This window comes from Gopherus flavomarginatus, chromosome 7 (assembly GCF_025201925.1).
Source record: "Gopherus flavomarginatus isolate rGopFla2 chromosome 7, rGopFla2.mat.asm, whole genome shotgun sequence".
In the NCBI taxonomy this organism is placed as follows: domain Eukaryota; kingdom Metazoa; phylum Chordata; order Testudines; family Testudinidae; genus Gopherus; species Gopherus flavomarginatus.
The window spans coordinates 102,359,313-102,384,687 of NC_066623.1; the positions used below are offsets into that span (position 1 = coordinate 102,359,313).

General features: G+C 41.5%; 1 protein-coding gene across 10 annotated transcripts in view; it reads left to right on the top strand.

Annotated features, from left to right (window-relative positions):
- Positions 1-25,375, top strand: part of DAB1 (DAB adaptor protein 1) — a 718,429-nt gene that overhangs the window by 489,574 nt on the left and 203,480 nt on the right. For 8 of the 10 annotated variants that reach the window (XM_050962010.1, XM_050962016.1, XM_050962017.1 and 5 more), the window contains one exon: positions 6,010-6,122. The exons of the other annotated variants lie outside the window; for them this stretch is intronic. Coding sequence is in view for 1 of the 8 variants with exons in the window: in XM_050962018.1 (XP_050817975.1) it covers positions 6,104-6,122 (19 nt within the window). In the remaining 7 variants the exon portion in view is untranslated. The remainder of the gene's footprint in view (positions 1-6,009; positions 6,123-25,375) is intronic. 10 annotated transcript variants of the gene reach the window in all.

A 25,375-nucleotide genomic window follows, 5' to 3' on the forward strand; every position in this document is an offset into this window, starting at 1 on the left:
CTGTGACATTTTTTTGGGAGAGTCAGGCAGTAAATACTGGTTTTCACTACCAACATCAGGAGATTTCACAAGGGATAAAACTGCATTTCTCCTAATTTTTTTGAGGGTTAACGCTGTCCATTTAATAACAATAGCCATTTTTTTTTGTCTTTATCAGTTTTTTACCTTTGGGAACTGCCTCTCCTCCCCCCACACACTGAAAACAGTGGACACTGATGATTATGTGATATTTGTACGAAACTGTAACTTCATATGCAGTTTCTCCAGTGGTGAGAATTATTTATTTATTTTCACAATTCTGAATGGCTCCTGAAAGTGGCGTGAAGTCTTCAGGAAGCAAACAGATCCTTCTCAAATTAGATTAGGCCCCACTGTGCTCCCAGTTGCCATGCTGGAGCCACATTTATTTATTGACACATAAAATTTGCAGAATTTTGCAATATGGTGTGCATAATTTTTATATTTTGGTGCAGAATTCCCTCAGGAGTAATGGCTAAAAATGAACCTATAAGTGTTTTACATGTGATCTGTACTGGAACCTATGTTAAAATGTGTTGAAGTCCAAACCCGCTCTTTCATGCGAGTTCACACCCACATATTTTAATGCTATCTTCCTTGAATAAACAGCGGAATATGCAGCCGCTCACTGAGTGAAATGATCTGCAGCAGCTGGCAGATGCTGAGAGATATGAATACCAAGGGAAAAGTAAAAATAGGTCCCTAGAAAATTGCGAATGAGGATTACCAAAAAGAGAGGATTTGTTGTATGTATAGAGTGTTTTCTCTACAAGAGTTGTTTTACAATGAATGGAACTAGAGATTCAATTTTTAGGCCATTTTCCATTTTTTTATCATCTCTGGAATGGAGATTAGATTTGAGATTTGTAGGATGAAATCAGGTTGAAATGATTCTTAACAATGTCTTGAACATGTCTGCAAGGTTTTAGTTGCTGGTATTAGAATGCAGATGTGTCGCAAACAAATATTTATTTGTTTGTTTGTATTTTTGTAGCGCCTAGGAGCCCCAGTCATGGATCAGAACTACATTGTGCTAGGTGCAGTACAAAGACCGAACAAAAATCCTTGCGCCAGAGAGCTTAAAATCTCATGTAAGATAAGAGACAGCAGATGGGTACAGACAGATGGAGGAGAACAAGGAAGCAATGAGACAGCATTGGTCAGTATGCTAGGCAGTAATCTCAGCACACCAGTGGCTTAACCACTGTCACGTTTTTTGTAGGCATTATGGCAAAGGAAAGGTTTGAGGAGGGATTTGAAGGATGATAGAGGTAGCTTTGTGGATGCTTATACGGTGTGAGGGTGCTTTCTCAAATATTTCACAAGTGAGCTGGCATCATTGGCCAGTGGGAGGTAGAATTGACATTTCGATAGTGAATGATAGGTGTAGGGTTGCCGTAGGCCATGAAAGGCCTTGAAAGTGAAGACAAGCATCTTATGCTTGACTAGTAGAGAAGGAAGGGCAGAGGAGGGATTCAAAGAGAGGGAGTGAGATGGTCAAAGCAACTGGCTAGGACAAGCAGCAAAGAATCCTGTGGCACCTTATAGACTAACAGACGTTTTGGAGCATGAGCTTTCGTGGGTGAATACCCACTTCCTCAGATGCATGTAGTGGAAATTTCCAGGGGCAGGTATATATATGCTAGCAAGCAAGCTACAGATAACGAGGTCAGTTCAATCAGGGAGGATGAGGCCCTGTTCTAGCAGTTGAGGTGTGAAAACCAAGAGAGGAGAAACTGGTTCTGTAGTTGGCAAGCCATTCACAGTCTTTGTTCAATCCTGAGCTGATGGTGTCAAATTTGCAGATGAACTGAAGCTCAGCAGTTTCTCTTGGAAGTCTGGTCCTGAAGTTTTTTTGCTGCAGGATGGCCACCTTAAGGTCTGCTATAGTGTGGCCAGGGAGGTTGAAGTGCTCTCCTACAGGTTTTTGTATATTGCCATTCCTAATGTCTGATTTGTGTCCATTTATCCTTTTCCGTAGCGACTGTCCAGTTTGGCCGATGTACATAGCAGAGGGGCATTGCTGGCATATGATGGCGTATATTACATTGGTGGATGTGCAGGTGAATGAACCAGTGATGGTGTGGCTGATCTGGTTAGGTCCTGTGATGGTGTCGCTGGTGTAGATATGTGGGCAGAGTTGGCATCGAGGTTTGTTGCATGGATTGGTTCCTGAGCTAGAGTTCCTATGGTGCGGTGTGCAGTTACTAGTGAGAATATGTTTCAGGTTGGCAGGTTGTCTGTGGGCAAGGACTGGCCTGCCACCCAAGGCCTGTGAAAGTGTGGGATCATTGTCCAGGATGGGTTGTAGATCCTTGATGATGCGTTGGAGGGGTTTTAGCTGGGGGCTGTATGTGATGGCCAGTGGAGTCCTGTTGGTTTCTTTCTTGGGTTTGTCTTGCAGTAGGAGTCTTCTGGGTACACGTCTGGCTCTGCTGATCTGTTTCCTTATTTCCTCGTGCGGGTATTGTAGTTTTGAGAATGCTTGGTGGAGATTTTGTAGGTGTTGGTCTCTGTCTGAGGGGTTAGAGCAGATTCGGTTGTACCTCAGTGCTTGGCTGTAGACAATGGATCGTGTGATGTGTCCGGGATGGAAGCTGGAGGCATTAAAGTAGGCATAGCAGTCGGTAGGTTTTCGATACAGGGTGGTGTTAATGTGACCATCACTTATTTGCATCGTGGTGTCAAGAAAGTGGACCTCCCGTGTAGATTGGTCCAGGCTGAGGTTGATGGTGGGGTGGAAGCTGTTGAAATCGTGGTGGAACTTTTCCAGAGTCTCCTTCCCATGGGTCCAGATGATGAAGATGTCATCAATGTACCGTAGGTAGAGAAGGGGTGTGAGTGGACGAGAGCTGAGGAAGCGTTGTTCCAGGTCGGCCAGAAAGATATTGGCATATTGTGGGGCCATGCGGGTGCCCATAGCAGTGCCACTGATCTGGAGATATATATTGTCATTAAATTTGAAATAGTTGTGTGTAAGTATAAAGGCACAGAGCTCAGCAGCCAGTTGTGCTGTGGCATCATCAGGGATAGTGTTCCTGACAGCTTGTATTCCATCTGTGTGTGGGATGTTTGTGTAGAGAGCCTCTACATCCATGGTGGCTAGGATGGTGTTTTCTGGGAGGTGACCTATGCATTGTAGTTTCCTCAGGAAATCAGTGGTGTCACGGAGATAGCTGGGAGTGCTGGTGGCATAGGGTCTGAGTAGAGAGTCCACATATCCAGACAGTCCTTCAGTGAGAGTGCCAATGCCCGAGATGATGGGGCGTCCAGGATTTCCGGGTTTGTGGATCTTGGGTAGTAGATAGAATAACCCTGGTCGGGGCTCTAGGGGTATGTTGATTTCTTCTGGTGTTAGTGTAGGGAGTGTCCTGAGTAGATGCTGTAGTTTCTTAGTGTATTCCTCAGTGGGATCTGAGGGAAGTGGCCTGTAGAATTTGGTATTGGAGAGTGTTCTTTGCAGCAGCATTCTGAATGGATATGAGTGTGGCAAGATTGCAGTTGCCAAGGCCAGAGGATGTTACAATACTCGAGATGTGAGATGAGAGCCTGGATGAGAGTTTTAGCAATGAGGATGGATTGGAAAGGCTGTATTTTAAAGATAATGTGCAAAAACAATCTGCATGATTTCGACAGCCTGCATGTAAGTACCTAGAGAGAAGACCAAGTCAAAGCTATACCCAGGTTACGGGCCCGAGTGTCAGGCAGGATGGTGGGGTTGTCCACAGTGATCAAGAAAGGAGGTGGCAGGGAAGGGCTTAGGGTAAAGATTAGGAGCTCTATTTTAGCCATATTGAGCTTGAGCAGGTGGCCAGACATCCACAGAGAGATGTCAGAGAGACAGGCTGATGAAACAGTTCTTCTTTCTAGGTGTCCAGCATATCCTACTATAGCTGTTTCCCCGCCTACCCTCCCTTCTAAGACCTCAGTCCTGTAATGAGCTCTTTGGATCTCCTGTGCCCAACTGGAGCTTCCTGTGTCACTTACAGTGGGACTCAGTGTGGGCAAAAGAGAGTGTCCACACTGAGTCATTGCAGGACCAAGACCAGATACTGCAAATTATCTACTGATTTCTTCCTTAATGGAAAAACAATTAAGACATTCTAGTTTTAACATGATAATCATGTTAAAAAAATTTACACGTTAGCACATTAAAAGGCTTTTTAATAGTTAATAATTCTGAAACATCTGCCTATAAAAATCTGTGCTTTCATAAATTACTGTTTCATAAGAAATTAACACAGCCAAAAATCAAACCAAGACACAGACATGCCCAGGTAACAATTTAAAGAGTATCTGCTGACCACAAACTGAAATAAATATTACCAAAAACATATTTGTTGGAGTTTGGAGACAAGCAGCAATCATATCCAAGTGGTAAAGTTTCTCCTCAATTTATATATGCTTTTTAATTCATTTGCATCAGTTTGCTGTGTGAATATTGTTGCAATATTTTTCAATTAGATGTTGTCTAGTAAAATGATACTTTGCCTCCATTTTAAGATTAAATTGATTCCAGTTAGTTATTTGAAATAAATGGCTTTATTTTATTAATTGTTTCTAACTTGGAACTTGAAAAAAATGCCTAGTGTCTTTTCATGTTTCCAAAAGAGGGCAAGACCTTAAAGGCATTAATTATATACTTGCATAGAGTGTTTTAATGTATGTTGTTTGTGATTTAAGGTGAAAATTTCAGTTTAAATTACTGGTAATACTTTATTTGCATGCATTAGTAAATGGCTGATCTTTGGTTATCTCCCTACCTATTTTGATTTTTAGACACTGACTCTGCAGTGAGATCCACACAGACAGGTTGCTATACTACATGGCATCCTGCTGAAGTCAGCAGGACTCCATGGGCACACAAGCATCGGTCAGCCCAGATCTTACCGCAGGATTATGGTCTTCCATTGATGTCCATCATCACAGTATTGGAATGCCTCCCAGATTAATGAATTTATTCTTACAACTCTTGTTTGCAGTAGGGAAATACTGTTCCATTTTACAGATGGAGAACTGAGGCACCAAGAGATTAAATGATTTGCCCAAGGTCATAGAGGGAGCTGGAAATTGAATCCAGACCTTTTAAATCACAAGATCATCCTTCTCTTCTCTAAATGGAACATAGTTTGCATTAGTACTCCATGCACTGACTCAAAATTAGACCCTACCAATGGTTACTGTGAATTTACATACACACACTCTAAATCAGCATGGCAGCTCTTTTTATTTTCAGAAATATGGCTTTGGTCTCACTACATTGGGTACTGAAAGCAGTTTTGTGTAGTTAGGCTATGAGTGTGCTTTCTTTGTGAAGAACTCTATCCTTGCATTTCTCAGAGTTGCGTAGAGCATGTAAACAAGTTCTGAATAAGGATTTCTGTTAGATTGTATTCTTCTTGATATCCCCCAATGGCAGCCAGGTCAAACATTCTGAGGTACTTTCAACATAACTGTCTAGAAGCATGACTGCAGCAGAAAGATGTGCGGGGGGGGGGGGGGAAGACATGTATTTTGCTTTATTTCAGCTGAAATGCTGTTCTGTGTATAGAGCATCTTATTTCAGTGTTGTGTATGCAAACAGGAAATGATCGTTACACTGCTCTGGAATGTCTTTTACTCTCTTCTCCTTAAAGATTCAAATATACATGCTTTTAACTGTAAGGCAGCAAGATCTGATGCATTTTTTTGTGTGTGTGCCCTAGAACTTGCTATGCTAATAGCAGAAAGGACTGATGAAGGAACATGCCTATAAAAACGTTCTTTCCTTGGTAACATGATGAATTGTGGAAGCCCTGATTGAAAATTCTAATCACAGCCTTGCAGTCCTTCAGATCACAACCGTTGACAGTTGATTCACTTCTTTTCATGCCTGCTGCCTCTCACTGCTTGTGGTGCCTCTTATGCATGAGTCTATCGTTAACACACAAAGCATGATGGATTGGTTGGGGTACCTCTATCCTTAGAACCTGGGAAATGCTTCTTTTTCAGAATCACAGTGCCTGGGTGTGACATCGTCATGAATGAGAGAAGAAAGTAATACAGTATTGGATGTGCCTGTTTGCTGCCACTGTTTAGAGAGAAAATGATGCATTATGGGGAATGTAAGTATACGGCCTGTTTTTCCCTCACTAGCAACTGATGCAGAAAATCACTGATCACAATCAATGCATAAACTGAGTCTGGCCAATGCATGAAGGACGTAATGCCCTTTCAAAATCAAAAAAGTAAACAATTTTCCAAAATTGCATCTAAAAATTAACCAGTGTAGGAAGTCTTTTGACTTTCAGCTTGAGCTAAGGATCAAAAGGATTAAAGTTAATTGATTTTGATCTCAGATGTGGATTCTCATCACTCCTAAAACTGTACTTATCTTTCCTTAGACAAGAAACTCCAGACATTAAACTGGTAAATGATTTTATTTGTCTGCAGGGCTTCTAGTTGGCATTTAATGTTTCTGTGAACAAATCAGTAAAGTTTTGGGTCTGGTGAAGAATTGATGGGACCAATTTTCAAATGTGGAATCAAAACAAAGTGAAAATATGTCATGTTCAGATAAAAGGCAGAGCTCTGCATCATGTGGTCTCATAATAAATGAATTCTCACTATAGTCGACCAGAGATTTGCAGGAACATATTTTTAAATTTACGATGATTCATTTTTAAGATGAACCACAGTAAGAAAAAATGTATTAGAGAGAAAGGAGGCAGTTTCTTAGCATAGAGGATAATGTTAAGGCTGCCTTTGCTTTTACATTGTGCGTTCTAAACTCTGTGCAGTGAGTAAATTGATATTCATAAAAAGGTGTTGCTGCAACTGGTAATAACAAACCAGCAAATAGAACATCTAGTAGGAGTTTGCAGGATTTGCACTGCTGCTTTTTATGGGTTATCTCAGAAGTGCTGATGCTTTCACTGACTGTGTGAGGAGGAACACAAAGCAGAGTTGAAGATTTTTCTCCCCAAACTGGTAATTTTTACAGAGCACTGAAATAAACCAGTGCTGCGGCTAGTGTACACACTGAAGTAGTGCTGTATTTCAGGGAAAGAAAAAGCTCAACATATTCTTCTATCTTTACTGCTTTACATATTCTGAAGCTCAACATATTCTTCTATCTTTACTGCTTAACATGTTGAGTTTTATTTTGAATTATGTTGTTCCAGTATAAAACTGAGAAGAAATATTGCCTAGGATGAATTTCGTAGAACAGCAGCTAGTTTATTCAAACACTAGAACTTTAGATAGTGTTTTGGTAGAAGCATGACTGGCTACTATTTTTATTTAGCCAGAGATCAAGCATACACATCAAATGTGTCACTTTTTTTAACAGTTGAATTACTTCATATCTTTCTATTTCACTGTGTTGGCGTGGATGTCCTGGTAATCAAAAGGTGCAGAATAGCTTTATGCACACATTGGAGCTATGTAATTGCTGACAAACATGATTTAACAGAGTGAATGAAGGAATTATACACCATGGGACAGATCTTCAGCTGGTGTAAATCACCATAGCTCCACTGAAGTCAATGGAGCTTTGCCAGTTTATGTACTCCAGATAAAGATCCAGCCTCTTTTCCAGTTGGCATAAAGGCCTCTTTGAGTTGCACTTGATTAAGTAGGAATTGCAGGCTTCTCTGACCACTCTACTCCTCTTCAGGCAGTGAGTTTATTAGTGAGCTTCCTGTATCTTTGCTGAAGATCCTCTTTGATGGATCTAATTGTGGGCGTGAGGATATGTCTGACTATTAACAGTAATCCGTTATTATTTGTAACTGGTAGTGCCTGTGGACTTCTGTCATGGATCAGGGCCCCTTTCTGGGTTGGATCTGCACAATTACATTACAAAGAGATGGTTCCTGCCCCAAAGACCTTACAGTCTAAGATGAGAGACAATAGTTGGATTCAACAAACAGATGAGGAGAGCACGGAAATGATGAGACTACATAAAACAAATATAGTTTACATGGTTTTGTACAATATTTATGGCTATGCACAATATATAAATGCTTGTTCCTTCTTATCTGCTTTGTACTGGCTTTCAAATGCAAAATAGGTCATTTGGTCCTTTCTTTACCTCCAATAGCACCGACCATCTTATTCGCTGTGAATAGCATTCCCCAGTGAATAATCCATGTTGTGCTGATACTATACAGTTTCAGTGGCTAATCTGAGAAGTTACATTACTAATCAGAGAATCTTAGATAAGGATTGAAGATGAATGTCACATTTGCAAAGTAGAGCAATATCATATACATTAGAATAATTTCCCAGGCTCATTTTTCCAGTAATGTGATTGAAGATAAGTTATTGAGGCTCTGGAGTTTCAACACACCTTTGGTTATTCTTCAGATAACGCTGTCCATGGTTGGTGCTATTGCAAATAAATGTTGGTCTTCATAATAATACAAGAAAGGCAACACACACATTTCATTTAAGAGAGAAATGTTAAAACATACACTTTTAGGTGCACTGTCAGGAAACACACACATTGATAACAGCCCTAATAACTTCCCTAGATAGACTGAGGGCTTGTCTTCACTACTGGGAGATCTATGCTGCTGCAACTGATGCAGCAGGTGTCGATTTAACAGGTCTTCCTAGACCTGCTAAATTGACAGCAGAGCACTCTCTAGTCAACTCGGGTATTCCCCCTCCCTGAGAAGAGTAAGGTAAATTGACCGTAGAGCATCTCCTATCGAAGCAGTGCAGTGAAGACATGGTGTTAAGTCGACCTGACATTCGTCAACTACAGCTACATTATTCACGTAGCTGGAGTAGTGTAACTTAGGTCAACTTGCCCTGGTTGTGAAGACAAGCCCTTAGAGTAAAAAAAAGCTATTTTAATCATCATATTGAAATGTAATTATTTAGTGTTGGGAATGTTTTAGATTGGGTGAATTAAAGATAAATAAATTACTTTCCACATTTCGGAGCCCTAAGGGCCTTCTTCCAACTAATGTAATATCTACACATTTTAAAAAAGTGCATGAATTCATTGCACATATTTGCAGCTTTCCCTGGATCCATACCAAGACTCACCCAGGAAGCCCAAATCTTCACCACAGATGTCAAAATCCAGGGACTATAGTTCGAAGAAATGAGATGCAGGCCCTTCTTGTAAGACATCTGAAAACTGAGCTGAGAGTCCCCAGAGTTAACCCTGTGCTAGCTGTAAAAGATTGCTGGCACACTTAGTATCATCCATACCGTTGGTAGCAAGACAGTCCAAGCACAGTACCATAGCTTATGAGGGTCTGGAGCAGCAGGTACCATTGATGCACCTAAAGACCTGATGGGCACAGGCACCAAGCCAATGGTATTGGTGAGCAAAGACAGGAGCAGGGAGCACAGTGTTAAGAAGATGCTGCTGGTACACGTTGTACCTTAGGCACCGTCAGCTGTGACCCATCCAGCACCGGAGTGTTGGGTGCAGGTGAAATCCCCGTCTCCCTTCATATTGCCAGTGGCACGGGGTTGGTCAGTACCACAGAAGTTCTGGTACTTGAGAGAACTCAGAGTATCTGATATACAAGTGTCTTCCCTTTGGTACCACGTCTTCAAACATGGGAAACTTCTTCAGTACCCTGCCATGCATCTCCACCTTCTAGTGGTAACTCAGTGAGTGAGAGGAGGTCATCTCCTACCATTCCTTCCATGCGCCCTATGTTGCCCATTATCAGCGGGCTCCTCAGACATGTCCTCAACTTGCTCTGCTACCACAATGGTATGGCCAGCCATGGGCACCACCATCAAGCTCTATCCACCATCCCATTGGCTCTGTTGGGATCCCTGGGTTACATATTGAACCTACACTTGTCAGGCTTCTAGCCTGACTCATCGTGAGCCTGTGAGATGTTCTCCCTCTGCCATGGCATCCAGAGCCTCTGAAACTCAAGAGGAAATCATGGAGGAACAGAGTAGAGGAGTTGCACTGAGAACTAACATATCTTCCTCCTCTCCAAACAAGGCAGTGATGCCCCCACCACCATCCTTAGCCAATGATTTCTGGCTCTTCCAGGGCTTGGCAAAAAGGGTAGTAAACACACCGCAGATACTCATCGCAGTCTATCCAACATCCTACACTCTTCCTCGTGCTCCAGAATAGTCCTCCCTATCAGTGAGGCCCTTCTGGACCCAGCCAAGGCTATATCGCAAACTCCAGGATCAGTGAGACCTATGTGTAAACGGGCTGAGAAAAATAGGGGAAATAGCCCTACTGATGGCACATCCTCTCCATACCATATTCTTTCGGGACAAGGTCACACTCAGACCACCCCTGAAGTTCATCCCCAAGGTGACCTCTCCTTTTCATATAAAACAACTGATTCACCTCCTGACCTTTTACCCCAAGCCTCAGTGTGATAACAGGGAAACTATACTTAACACACTGGACGTTAAGAGAGCCCTGGCCTTTTACCTGGATAGGATGAAGGCTTTTAGGAAATCATCTAAGCTTTTCCTTTCTATTGTGGAGAGATCCAGGGGCTCGGCAATATCAGCCCAGAGACTCTCTCCAAATGAGTCTCGAACTGTATTAAACAATGTTATCAGGTTTACAACATGACACCTCCAGCTGGTAGTTGCACTCACTGCAAGGAGGTGGTCTCCTCTTCTGTTGCTTTCCTCAAGAATGTCCTTATCTCAGAAATCTGTAGAATGGCAACCTAGGCGTCAGTCTAAACCTTCGCAGAACATTATGTGATTACTGGGGATTCCACCTCTGATGCCATCTTTGGCTCCATAGTATTGTCATTTGTAGCTGATTTGACTCCAAAGCAACAGCCCACTGCTTGGGAGTCACCTACAGTGGATCACCCATAGGGACACTACAGTGGAGCACCCACAGGGACACTCATCAAGCACTATCATTACTGTGCGAGGTGAGTAATTTCTTTCCATGCCCATTTAATACATTGTCCCCTCTTCTAAAATTGCCAGTTAATTTTCTGATGTGGATACTAATTCATTAGGAATAGGAGTGAGACCACAAACTCATTTCAGGCATTAAGCAGTGCTTGGGGGTAACAACTTCCAGTCGCTGCTGAACTTGGGGGCATGAAACTGTTGAGCTATAGGTGAAAGGGTCGGTATCCCATTACCTGTCCGCTGGCCATTCAGTCCCATTGAAATCTGCAGTTTTTAAAATGTTAATATCTTTTATTATGCGATTTCTAGGTTGATTTTTTTAAAAAAAGGACATACATACACTTTCATTGTACAGACAGATGAGTTACATTACAGTATTGACAAACAGTGGGATGGAATTCAAAGTTTCCTAACAGCTGAGCACATAAGTATAAATATTCATGCACATATGACACATCTCATGTGAATTTAAGCATTGTTTGGTGATTCTAAGGTCTGTTAGCAACAGAGTGACTATACAGTGACCAAAAAGATATGACCTTTTCTTTAAATATTTATGTAAATTATACGTTTTGCAGTAATATTTCCAAGCTTAACTGTCAAGTATTCTGTCTGTATCCTAACGTCTAAACTGATCAATTCTTTTCAGTTTTGCAAGATAATTTTGAGAGGAATCTGCATTTTGAAAGAAATATATCACTAAAGTGAAAAGGCAAAAAATAGGTGGGCTGAAACATATGTATATAAAGGCACATGGCTTCAAAAATCCCATTTGCCTGAAATTTGTATACCTCTTGTAGTTAGGAGTTCAACCTACAATAACAATAGCTAAAAAACATTAAGCAAAACAACAACAAACTACTATTTTCTCAGTTCTGCATTTAACAGCACTTAGTATAGTCAGTTTCACTGCTCCCATGCAAGACTTAAATTGAGCTGGAGTCCACCGGACTGGAGCAGCCCACACTTCCCCCACAGGACTAAAGCTCCAAGTCCTGGTGCCTCTCCCTATGGGGCTTAAGCCCTGAGACCCACCGCCCCATAGCCGAAGCCTGGAGCCCCAAATGCGGGGTGTGGGATGTGGGGCTCCGGGAAATATTCCCTGAGAATTTAAGCCCTATTCCCATGTAATAGGCAGGTTCCAAACATGCCATGAACTCTGAGTGACTGGTTCCCTGTTCCAGCTCATCTAAGTCAATGAGGGTTTATTTGGTTGCACAGGTTTGCCCATTTGAAGCAGGTTGCAGGATCAGTGTCATGGTTAGTTTAATCTTACTGAAAATATCTATGTAAATGTCAGCAAGGGATCAGAGAGTAAATTGTTTTAATAGAATTTAAGAACATTTTCTCTATCAGAAACGACGTTTTAAAATTTTTTGAAAAAAAAATCACTTGACATCCCTTAAATAAATACTTCAATAAAGCTATTATGTTCTAGTTAGCATAGCTTTTGTACGGTATTATAGCTATAATGTACATTAAGGCTTTGATCCTGCAATTCGTCTCTTCATTGGCATGCCTATACTGCTATTGAGTACACTGTAGCTTTTCACAACGTAAGGGTCTGCCTGGACAAAGGCAGTTGCAAGATTGAGCTCAATTTAGGAAAACGTGATAAAGTTTAATTCATTGTATCAGTATATTGCACTGAATATTGCATGTGGATATTTATTTTGTAATATATAAACAAATGTAAATAGTGAGTACATAAATGCAGTTTCCTAAAAAACGTAAAAAGGGGTTGTTTTGAAATATCAGTTCTGAGTGATGTATGATCTACATAAAGCAAATGTAATTTTCAGCATAAGGCAGAAGATCTTTGTGAACTTAAGGTAACCCTTGACTCTAATCAGAACTGTCTATATTAGAAAAGTGCCTTAGTGATAAACCTAGATAATAATGTCCAGAGCTCTGAACATAGGTCCATGTGCAAAATTCAGATTTTTCTTTTTATAATGTGCTAGTTCTGACACCTCCCAGCCCAAGGTGTGTGAAATCTGAATCTGAATTTTGCTGCTTTAGTCCATCTGTACATGTGAAAAAATTAACAACTTTATAAATTCAGATTGAAGGCTTTACTATAAATACTATTTACACACCAACAGAAGTTTATTCCCATCTGTGATACGTGTTGTCACTATTGAAAAATAATTCTGATTAAAGGGAACTTTTGCTCGGGGGCCTAGATTCAAAGCCCAGCTGAGGTCTTTTGGCCTTCGATTGGGCCCTCAGTGATTTTTTTTTTAAAGTATGAAGCACACAAAGCTGTGCTCAAACAGGGGCATTATCTTTCTCCTTTTGAAGTAGATGTCAACAATTCCATTGATCTCAGTGACCGAGAATCAGAGCTGTAATGGAATTCTGATATTAGACCACAAAAGCAGAGTGGCGGCTGGAACGTGATCCAGTCCGTGGGCCCTACTTATTACAGCATACATGGTACATAAAACGGCGATTGTGAAATCTGCTCCACGTGGACCGTGTTTCGGGATCTGGACTTAAGGTTCATTTGGCACTTCAACATTTACCTGGGCAGAATCAGTCAAATTCTCAATGGAGCTTTTATTTAGCCTCTGAAATTGCAAACGTAATTTTATGTACCTAAAGTTTGGCACATACTGTCTTTTTCACAACAATGTTTTTGATTGTTTACAAACTGATTTGTGTGTGCAAATCAGGTATGGCAGGCTCTTAAGTATCCTATTTGAATGTGTATAAATGGCAGTTTGTGTTGGAATTCTCTTGTGATAGACCCATCAGCCTTAAAGTGCCAAAGCTTAATGATTGCTCTGACAAACTAACACAAAGGTTACAAGAGAGAGTTTAAGCGTACGAAATTGCTACTAAAAACCTACGCTGTATAAAACTGAATTAGTGTACAACAGAGAAAGAGAGTGCACTGTAGATAGGCAGCAAGGCCTATAGAAAGCAAAGACATGAAGGGGGCTGAATTATGTGTTTGTGGAGAGGGAAGCTAAATAGATGGAGAAACAATTGCTGTTACTGTGTTTTTAGAGACAAATCAGGTAATTACTCTGAAATAGGATGATGGTTTAGATCAGGGATGGGGAACCTTTTTTTCTATCACGGGCCATTGACCCACATTAAAAATCAGTCACGGGCCGCACACAAGTGAAAAAAACTTAATTTAGTTTTGTTTTAAAGAAGGATAAATAGAAAAGTTCAACTCACCCACTTTTTGTAGTGTGATGGCCGAGATTGCAAATTAAGTCCAATAGCAGTTTTTCACGTTACAACCCTTGCAGCCCGAACACCACTGTAGGCACCCGGGCCTCAGGGACATTAATAGGTGTTCCACACTAGAGCGCAGGAAGCAAGTGTGGACAATGATGAGGCATGCGTTGCTGGGCTCCAGCACCAGCTGTTGTGAGGTCATAATGCACTAGAGTGGCTGGCGGCTCCGCCTTGCCTCAGAATTTCTGTTACAGCCTTTGCATGCAGCTCACCTTCCTCCTCGTCCCCACCCTTGTCTCTGCCCCCCATAGACTACTTTCTTAGGTCTATATTTTTAGAAATACTTGCCGTGGGCCGAATGGAATTAAGCAAGGTGCCGGATCACGGCTGCGGGCCGTAGGTTCCCCACCCCGATTTAGATGGTCAGTTATGTCCTGTGAAGCTGGTGACAGTCATGGCTCTCAAAGAATGGCAGCTGCCATGTATAGCTGTGGTGCATAATAGGGCTCAGAAGCAAGCCCAGCTTCTTAGCCCCAGCTGGCCCTGGATACATCCCTGTGGTAGAAATGGGGGGAAGTGAGATTTACAGTGACCAGTTTAGGGCACTTTGTCCCAAATGGATTTCCCCGTAGAAGCCCAAAGGGTCAGTGCACCCTATCACACATCTGCCCCCTCAGAGTGAGGACCAGAACCTGTTCTCCTGGAGCTGGTTGTAGCACTAGCAAAGCACCATGTGATACAGGGTTTATTGTCTTTTGTGGTGTGTACAGCAGAGAGTGTTCCAGGACCAAAATACAAAAGCAACTCTAGGAGGCATTACCACTGAACAGCTCACTGTGAGAGGCACTTCCTCCACCACTGAATATTACCTTTCCTGGGGAAAGAGTTTTCAGAAACGGCAAGAGTGTTTTCCCCCTTAATGTTCGTGATAATACAGATGCCAATTTGATATCCAAGGCCTCAATGCAAGCAACATTTTCCCCAGTTGCCTTGACTGAAACTGACCCTAAGGTTAGAGCATGTTGGACCTTGCGTTTTCTCTTTCTCTAATTTTGACCTTGTTTCTCCAAAGCGTATGCTATTGATATAATGTGTCACTCTGATGGCACATTCCTGCCCAGAACTCTTAGCAAAGCTGATCAGCGAATTCTTCAGTACGTGGCATTGAATGAGTGGCAGAGTTCACAGGCCTAACTCCCAAACCCACTACGATATATATAAGATGCACCCACATTGCAGAGCCTTTATTAATAGGGATCTACCAAATTTGTGGCCATAAAAAATGTGTCGCGATCTGTGAAATCTGGTCTCCCCCATGAAATCTGGTCTTTTGTGTACTTTTACTCTATACTATAGGGTAAAAGTATACAAAAGTACACACTGTTTCTCAAACGGGAGTTCGCAAAGGAGTAAAAAAGGGCTCACAAGCCTATTGTAAGAGGGTCACAGTATTGCCACCCTTACTTATGCTCTGCCTTCAGAGCTGTGTGACCAGTGAACAGCTGCTGATGCTTTCCATACCATGCCACTCTTACTTCTGCGCTGCTGCTGGCACTGCCTTCAGAGTTGGCACCTGGCCAGCAGCTGCTGCTCTCTGGCCACCCAATAGGCTTGTGACCCCCCTTTTAGCTTGGTATCCCGAGTTTGAGAAATGCTGCAGAGAAATTATGCCATGACCGACCTGTGAAAAATGTTGATTTCTCTGCGATTTAAGTAGATTTATGTTGAATAGTGTCATTAACTGAGCCCGTCCATCCTGTGCACTGAACGAGGCAGGAGTCCTATAGAAAACGTAGTATGTGATCACGTAATTAAAGACTATATCATAATGCATTTGAAAAGGGAAGCTAAACTGAGTTGCAAAGGCAATCTGAAGTGCTTAACTTTGCAACCTTAAAGTTCTTGTAATACAATTTTTGTTTGTAATTACCTATGTTATTAAAAAAAGCAAACTGAAAAAAACAGGTCATTGTACAACACCGTATTGACTAGATCATGATTCACCAGGGGGGTGGACCATTAGATCCAGCACAAAGACCTCTGCTACTTGAACTAGTGGAGTAACTACCAGCAATAATTTTTATCCTCGTTGCGGAACAGCCCTAGTGGATTTCCCTGATATTTGCTGATCGATAGCAGAGGGATAGTGAGACTCAGGAATCTTGAGTTCCAGCCAAGCTCTGGGGTGTGTGTGTGTGCTCTAGGTCAGTGGCTCTCAAACTTTTGTACTGGTGACCCCTTTCACACAGCAAGCCTCTGAGTGCAATGCCCCCTTATACATTAAAAACACTTTTTATTATATTTAACCCCATTATAAATGCTGGAGGCAAAGGTGGAGGCTGACAGCTCGTGACCCCCCATGTAATAACCTTGTGACTCCCAAGGAGTCCCGACCCCCAGTTTGAGAATCCCTGCTCTAGTGGATATGGCTCTTTTGCCGATTTCCCTCCAAGTTTGACCCCTTCTGCCTTGTTCCCTCCAATCTCACCCTGTCTCTTCCCACTTCTGGCTCCTTGTCCTGTCTGCATTCTCCTGGCCTACACAGTCCCTGTCTCTGCTCTTCGTATGTCTCATCCCAGTCTCCTTATCCAGCCAGTCCTAGTCTTGTCCTCAGGACTCCCCATCTGAATCCTGTCCCCCGCCTCTTCCAGTCTGTCTCTCCATCTCAATCTCAATCTGCTTGCCCAGCCATTCCCTGTTCCTGCCTCCTGGCTCCTCATCTGATCTGTTTCTCTCTTACCCTCCCCTCTGGCCTCCAGTCATCCTTGCCCACCCTTGATCCCCCCTCCTACTGGCTCCCAGTCCAGTCTCCCCCTACCGTTCCTTCGCCTCCCTGGATCCTTGTCCCAGTCTCCTGTTTTGCAGCTCTTTGACCAGGCTGTTTGACCAGCTAGTCCCAGCTCTCCCCCACTGGTCTTTGTTGCCCCATCTCGGGTGGGAAAACGTTTTGGCCTGAGGGCCACATCTGAGTGGGCAAATTGCATGCAGGGCCATGAATGTAGGGCTAGGGCAGGTGGTTGGGGTGCAGGAGGGAGTGCAGGGTGTGTGTGGGGGTGCAGTGTGCAGGAAGGGGCATGGGACAAGGGGTGTGGAGTGCAGGAGGGGTTCCGAGTGCAGGCTCTGGCCTGGCAGTACTTACCTCAAGCTGCTCCAGGATGGCAGCAGTGTGCAACGGGGCTAAGGCAGGTCCCTGCCTGCCCTGGCCCTGCGCCACTCCCGGAAGTGGCCGGCATGTCTGGCACTGGCTCCTGGGGGTGGGGTGGGGTGGGGTAGGTGGCTCTACCGTGCACTGCTCTCGTGTGTGGGTACCACCCCCAAAGCTCCCATTGGCCATGGTTCCCCGTTTCTGGCCAATGGGAGCTGCGGGGGGTGGTGCCTGCAGGTGAAGGTAGTGCATGGACCCCTCTGCCCCTCCCCCAGGTGCTGGCCGCTTCTGAGAATGGCGCGGGGCCAGGGTAGGCAGGGAGTGTGGGCTGGGATTGAAAGTCCTGATGGGCCAGATCCGGCCCATGGGCCGTAGTTTGCCATCCCCTGCCCTAACTCCTCATGCAATCTCAAACTTACTGCAAACTTGCTCCCTCTCCTTGCTCACTCCCCTCTCTTACTTCCATTTCTCACACTTGCTCCCAGACGTAGTCTCTTTACATAGCCATCTACAGCCTTTGTGCCTCCGTGTGTCCCTGTCCCACACTCATTGACCAGCCAGTCACAGCCTAGCCTTCCATGGCTCCCAACCCTCTTTCTCCCACCCACCCAAATCCCAGTCCTGGTTCCTCACACCCCAGTGTCAATCTCCTTGCCCAGTCAGTGCTAGTTTCTCCCTATTCATCCTGTGGCACCCAATCCTTGACACCTCCACACGTACACTTCAGTCCCAGCATCACTGCGCTTCATGTCCTAGTCTATTTTCCTTCCCCTGGAAAAAGTAGAAGCTGTGAGGGGATGGACTCTTTGGAGACGTTAGCTACTAAACTGTAAGTAGTCTCACTGCGTATGTGCAAATTGAGATTTTTTTCAAAGACTTAGAACTTGGCCACATATGGGGATGGCAAAAGCCATGTCTCTGACGCAAAGGCCACCACCATGCCAAATTTCAGGTCCCTGCAACAAAACGGGAATGCTCGAGCTTTCCAAAACAAAAGTTGCCATAATTCTTTTAACATCACAAAACAATATATTTTTCCCTCGTGTCATCCTCAGAAACAACTTAACTGTTTTGGCTGCAACTTTCCAGTAAAATTCATCCTGAGGCAGACAACCAGCATGGAAAATTTCAGCCCAAATGGTTAAAATTTGGCAAAGGTATAAGCCACTTAAAATAGAGTCTTATAATGAGTAGTGTCCTTCAACCTTAATAAGTGATGCTACCAGCCTCATGTATAATAATAATAAAAATTCCTCACTGGTAATGATCAAAAACGCCGCAATAAAACTCTTATAGAATACAGCAGTTTTGACCAAAAATACTGTTGGGTTTGTGGAGCCACTAGCATACAATACTTGCTGTCAGTGGCTTGAATTACTAAGTCTGGTGCTTATTACTTATGTGGCCTACTAACCTGTCTGTAAATACTGTTGAGCTGGAAGTATAAAATGTTAAATGAACATTTCCGAGCTTACTATTAATGAATTTGGAAATAAAGGCAGAAATGTGCACTTGCTTTAGAGAATTTAAAAGAAACAATATTTCTGCATGGGTTGATGAACATAATCTTTCCTATTTTAACCTAATGAAATGCCATCAATTATTTAGGATTTGTTATTGATTACAGTACTATACATCCTGTTATATTATTAGATTTTCCTCTGTGCAGAAGATTTAGTGATGAGCAACCTGCCATGCTCTCAACATTTCAGCAATAGTGCTCTGGAGATGAAGAACTCTGATACAGATGTGTTTTTAAAAAGAAATATTGGAGATCATCCTAGAATTTATGAATGTGATGCATATTAGCTTTCTTAAATCTAAGCATAATGAAGAACTGAACTGTTGATGACACTGGAATGGTTTTAAAAGGAGGATAATCAAGTCTGGGATAATTAGACTTGCTATTTAAATATTCAGAAGGCATATCTGAAAAGGCAGAATGAAGTTATAGTGGCAGAAAACTAAGGTAAAAATGAATGGTAAGCAATAAAATCATATCTCCTTGACTTTATAAATGTAAAATAATAAGCAGTATGGAATCATGGAGATTCAAACCCTAAGTAACCCATGTTACAAACCAGCTGCAGTGCTTTTAGTACAGAGCTGTGCAGCAAAATTTGGATCAGGGTTTCAGTCTGCCCCAAAGTTTGAGGATATTAAATTTGGGGCTTTGGTTCAGCTCATAGTTGAGCACAATCAGCCATGAAGTTAGGATCCAGATTCAAATACTGAAAGTTTGAAACTGGAAGTTTTGGTGCAGCAGAATGTGTAGCATATAGTGAGTTTTTTCTAACAAACTTAACTGTTTATGTGAGTGTGATCGGTGTTTTGATGTATCATGGTTTTTAAAATTGGACTCTACATCTGTAATTTGTGGAGGCACACAGTGTCAGCTGAACATGCTTCCAATAGTCATCCGTTTGGACATCCAAGTGATCTTAATTGTGCCTCTAGCTTATTGGGAGTTCAAAAACAAGTTTGTGATTGTGTGTCCACCAAACTGGGGGCACAACAAAGTGGCTGGCCGAAAATATGGGCCAAACTATTTAAACTTGAGTTCCTAAATGTAGACACCTAACTATATGGCCTGCATTTTTTCAGAAAAACTGAGCACCTGCAGCTTAAAATGAAAACCAGACAATTTATTCAGGTGCCTTGCATATTTAATAAATTGTGTATTTAAGAGACATAGTTCACTCAAAAGCATCTGAGTCATTGAGATATTTTGAAAATCCACCCAGAAATTGCCTAGAAGAAGCCAGAGGCACCTTTTTAATGGTATGACTGTATAAATCAAAACAAATAAAGAAATATGGATCTAGATACCTAATTTTGGGTAGTCATGTTTGAAAATGTTGGCTTTGGTTCTTATTCAGCTCTCCAATCTGGACTTCCTAGCAGTTTCTTTAACAAATATGACAAAGATTGCATAAGCTGTTAGCATTTTATGAGGAATAAACAATTTATATAGATGTAGTTGGAAAATTGAGTATTTTTCCATAGAAAATTTCAACTTTATATTGAAAACCAAAACATTTTCAGCCAAAAACTACAGACACTTAACATGAAAATTTTCATTTACTTGACAATCCAGTTTTCTGTCAAAATATTTTGATGGAAAAATTTTGATCGGCCCTAAGTGGTATAATCTTTTTTACAGTTTAGTTTTTGTTAAATATGTGTGCAGGACAGCAAATTAGGTATAACGTGACAGCAATAAAATCTAATGAAATTTTGGGTTTTGTATGCAGGCATCTTATCTCTGGCATTGGGGATGTTGTCCCTGCCTGATACTGGTGATAAGGCATCTAGAATACCAAGCAGTACTGAGTATCTCAGTATCAGAAAGCTGTCCTCAAATTGGGGAGTTAAAACAAGAATTGAAGTGATTTGAGAACGCAGAGTGACTAAATGCTTATAGCAGTTATTTGACTAAGGGTTTGTCTACATTGCTAATAAAAGATGTGTTCAGAATGTGGGTTAACTAACCCATATTAATTAACTCAGATTAAAATAGCAGTGAAGACACAGCATCATGTCTTTTAACTCAGGATAGCAGCTCAAGTTCACCCCCAGGCTCCCCTATAGGTAGGGCCCTACCAAGTTCAGAGTCCATTTTGGTCAATTTCATGGTCATAGGATTTAAAAAATTGTACATTTGATCATTTCAGCTATTTAAACCTGAAATGTCATGGTGTCGTAATTATAGGGTGATTCATGCTGTATTAAGGGGGGGAAAGTCCTACCAGTGATGTCTATTTGAATGTGTTATAGTCCCCAGAAGGAAGAGATGGAAGTTCTATTTCTTGAATCACCTAAAAGTGCACTGGATGAAGAATATGTCAAGAACAACTCTGCATTGGTAGGAACATGAGTTCAGATGGTCTTCAAGGTCTTTCTCATCTCTGATTTCTATAATTCTGTCAATATTTTTCCTAATTAACTCAAGTGGGTAACATAAACATTGCATATCTTCCATAGCCAACATTAATACTACCTGCTGTTAATTTTATGGGATTAAAATCAGTCAGTCATAGGAGACAATTTTATTGCATGCTTCTTTATCTGACGTGGTTTATTTGGAAAACGAAGGCAGCCTTGCCACACTGTGCTGCAATCCTGTCAGATGTCATGAGCTATGGAAGATCAGGCCTGATTAATACTGTACATGGCTAGGTAGCTTCCAAGGAACACCTTGGTGCATAGGAAATGTGTTGGTAACTCAGGACTTGGCATTCTTCATTATGAGTTAGCTAGAGGGCACTCTGCTGCCAAAGTGCTGTATTGCAAATGAGAAAAAAAATCAAGGTCTTGACCACGAGTAGTCATTAGAGTTCCCATGGGAAAAGAGTAGTCGTGTTTAAGCCAGTTGTCCTGTCTAAATTCCAAATGTGGCAATTAAATTCTGTGTTGCTAAATTCCCTCTGGCTTTAACTGGATTAGGTACTTTTCACCTTCAGACTTAAAACTCTGTTGTTAAACAATTACAGTTTTTCATTCAACGGATATCTCAATTTCAGAGTGAGTAATGTGATGGCTATATGTAGTCTGTGTCAGTTTAAGCTTGCCAGATGCTGTGGGAGATCCTTCATGGTACATAAATACAAGGTAGTTTATTTACTCATTTGTAATTGATTGTCTATGTCAGACTGAGTTTGGGGTTACCTTTGGCTGCTCTCTCTGCTAGAAAGCCTGTTGAAAATGTCAGCAAGAGCAGCTGTTATCTTTGCCAGATCCAGAAAATCGTCCCAGTTTGGTCTGGTGTTAACCTCTCTATAGTCATACACCTCTTTCTCACCTCCAAGCGAGGCTGTGGTCATGCGATCCGAATCAGATTGCCTTTCCGTTTGATCTAGTCTGCTCAGTTTCACTATGCGACCAGTTACTTGCTCCTCAAGGGCTTGATCCTGCAAGATGCGGAGCACTCTGGGTCTGATCCAGCAAAGCACTCAACCACATAACTTTAAGCAATTGAGTAATTATCCCATTGGGATCAGGTAGGCTACTCATGAACTTAAAGTTAAGCAAGTGCTTAATGCTCTGCTAGATTAGGGCCAGCACCTTGCAGGATCAAGCCTTTAAGGAGCAAGGAAATGTATTACACCTCCAAATGTATGCTGGCTGCCAGTGTGCCCATAAATTCAATTCAGGGCATTTGTTTATAAAGATCTTCATAATGTGTCCAGCTTTTTGCTTTATTTGTCTCTGGATTTATAACATGAACCTTGCCCCCACCCCCACCCCCACCCCCCGGGTAGTACTGCAGAGCTTTTAATACATGAATTGAGATGTCCAAAAGGTTTAAATGGTGGTGAGAGCTTAGTGCTCGTTGTGACTCTGACCCTAATTCATACAGAGAATTAATTTCTGGAAAATACAAACTCTTTCATGTGGATGTGTAATTTAGATTAGCTCACTTAATGGTTCACCTAACCCTAATGATAGCTAACTAACGTTAGAACACATGAGCATCACTGGCCTGTTAATCTAAAATGTTTTACCCTGCATAAAAATGGAATCTATTCATTGGTTCACATTAACTAAGTCTCAGTGCTGTGTCTGCTTGAATTTAGTTGCATTTTTCTGATGACAGAGCTCTATCTGGCTTTTTTTCTGACCCAGACATACGTATCCTATTTATTCCTCTTAATCATGTCTGTGTTATCCTCACTGTACTCCTCTAAAAGAAAATCCAAAATATATAACCCCGTATTGGACTTAACGGATGCCTTTGTACTTAAATATGGGCCTTTGAACTTTCTTTTCTAGACTGTGTTAAAGAACAACAGAGTATAATACATGGGCTTTGGGAGAGTTGTCTTGCCATAGCCTCAGCAAAGATGTTTGGGAAGAGAAGACATCCTTATGTTAATTTCCTTGAATTCTTATTAGAAATGGATACCCCTTTTCTTGTAGTATTTAATGTGGAATTCTATCCCTGTTTAAAAATTCCATAGGATTGTTAAAGATACAGAAATAATTCTATTCCTTATTAAATTCTATATGTTTTAAAGCAATTTCTGTAGCATCCTATTTTTTCTATAGTAAATTCTCTAGGATATTTCTGTATCTTGACAAAAAACCTATTTACTGTGGGCTTGATTGTGTTGAGGGTGCAAGAGGAGCTCCCCTCTCTCCTCCTCCCATTGCACCCGCACAGGGGTTGGGCACAATCACAACACAAGGATTGTGTGTGTCTAGTGCTGCTGCTGGGACAAGGCTCCCCAGAGAGCAAGAGCCAGAAAGGACCTGCTGGACCAGTGGTGAGCAACCTGTGGTCTGTCTGGGTAATCCACTGGCAGGCTGCAAGACAGTGTTTATATTGACTGTCCGCAGGCACGGCCGCCCACAGCTCCCAGTGGCTGCAGTTTGCCATTCCCACCCAAAGGCTCCTCACTGCAGATTATGTGGGTGATTTTTAAATTTTAGAAAGTAAGAGTGTGTTTCAGTGACACTATCAACCTGGCCAGGTCTATCAGCCTGCTGAACTGTCTTGCTGTTTAACATTTCTCCCCTATAATAATCTAGGGACTCTTCTGAGGTTTTAGTGTGGCAATATGTTTGTTTTATGAGTTCTTTCCATATGCCCCTAAGCTTGTCATTTAGGCCCTGATTGTGCAAATACACGTTCTGAAGTGAACCTTTCAAGCTACATGGCAATTTCAGTGGGATTTTTTTCATGGACATAGAATCTGCATGTTTTTGCAGATTCAAAGGCCATAATCAATATGTTTTCACTGTGAATGATAAAAGTGAGAAAATGATAAATAAAATTATTTCAAAGCAAAATAACCTAAGCAAAAACTTCCATAAGTTTAAAATTTGGTCCATCTTTTTGTACTGCATACACTTTGGGACAAGGGCTATCTTTCTCTGTTTGGAAAACACCTGGTTAATTTTCAGCACTACTGTACATAAATAACAACAGTAATGTGCAATTGCTTAGAATCTGAGGTTTTAATGAAGTAATTTTGCATTTTTACCACAAATTGGATTTCCACTGTTGTCAAAATGTGACATTCTTGGAATGAGTGTGTAATGCACTCAGAAATAATTTGCTTATGAATTTCAACTAAGTTAAAATACTCTCTGTGAGTAGATAGCAGTTCTCTTAATTATTTATTATTTGAAATTATTAACCCATTTCTTTAGTAACTAATGTTTGGTCTGAAAGCCATTCTTGAACAGCTGTTTTTGGGAAAAGTTTGAAATTTGTTCAGTGTTTGTTAGTTTCATAAATCACTTGGCATTGTTTCTGTTTTTTACTGGCTGATTTATGTAACTAAGCTGCACAGCACAATGTGTGATATTTTTTGGCCACTGGAAAATTGCTTTTGGTGAATATTTGAGCATAAAGTATAGTTTTCTCAAGTATTTGTGTGAGTAGATTACAGGTGCTGGAATATTCAAAATACATATATTTATTTATGCTGCAAAGAATGAGCACAGTCAGAATAAATTCCATGTACAAATGTACAAATATACATAGAAAACCTTTCATATCTTACCCCTTGCTCTGTTAATCTGTGAACCAGTGTAAGAAATATGTGCTTGGGTTTATGGTAATCAATCATCAATCTGTTTACAGCGAGATGACATACTCTAATTAGTTTTCCTGATACTTGGCTGAATGGGAACAATGGTCACAGAGAGAAAAGTAGTGGTGCATAAACAGCATGGCATGATTTTTCACTGTTGACATTAAGAAAGTTTGTTTTAAGGAAATGAAATAGTCAGCAATGCTAAGGGCACAATTTATAAGCCTAATTTCAGGTCTATCTGAGCAAAACTAAAATGAGGCTTGGGAAAGTTAGTGTGAAATTCACCTCTCTGCTGAGACGTCATGTTAAATCCTATTTCAAAATAGGGCTGAAGTGAGACTTTGCACAGGCATTGTGCTAGCCTTCTTCATGGGGCTGCATTTCACCCAAAGAGAATGAGAAACAGATCTTTAGTTCAGTCTCACTGGTAATATTGAGAAAATGATCTTGAAATAATATATATGTAGAGGCAGCTGCACTCACATATTATTCAGAGGGTAGGAAAGTTAATACATTCACATTTGCTTCAGCTTACTTGGCCATTTCAAAATGTGGGAAAACTGTCCAGATCTCGTGACATAAGACTTTAAATTCTTAAACTCCCTAA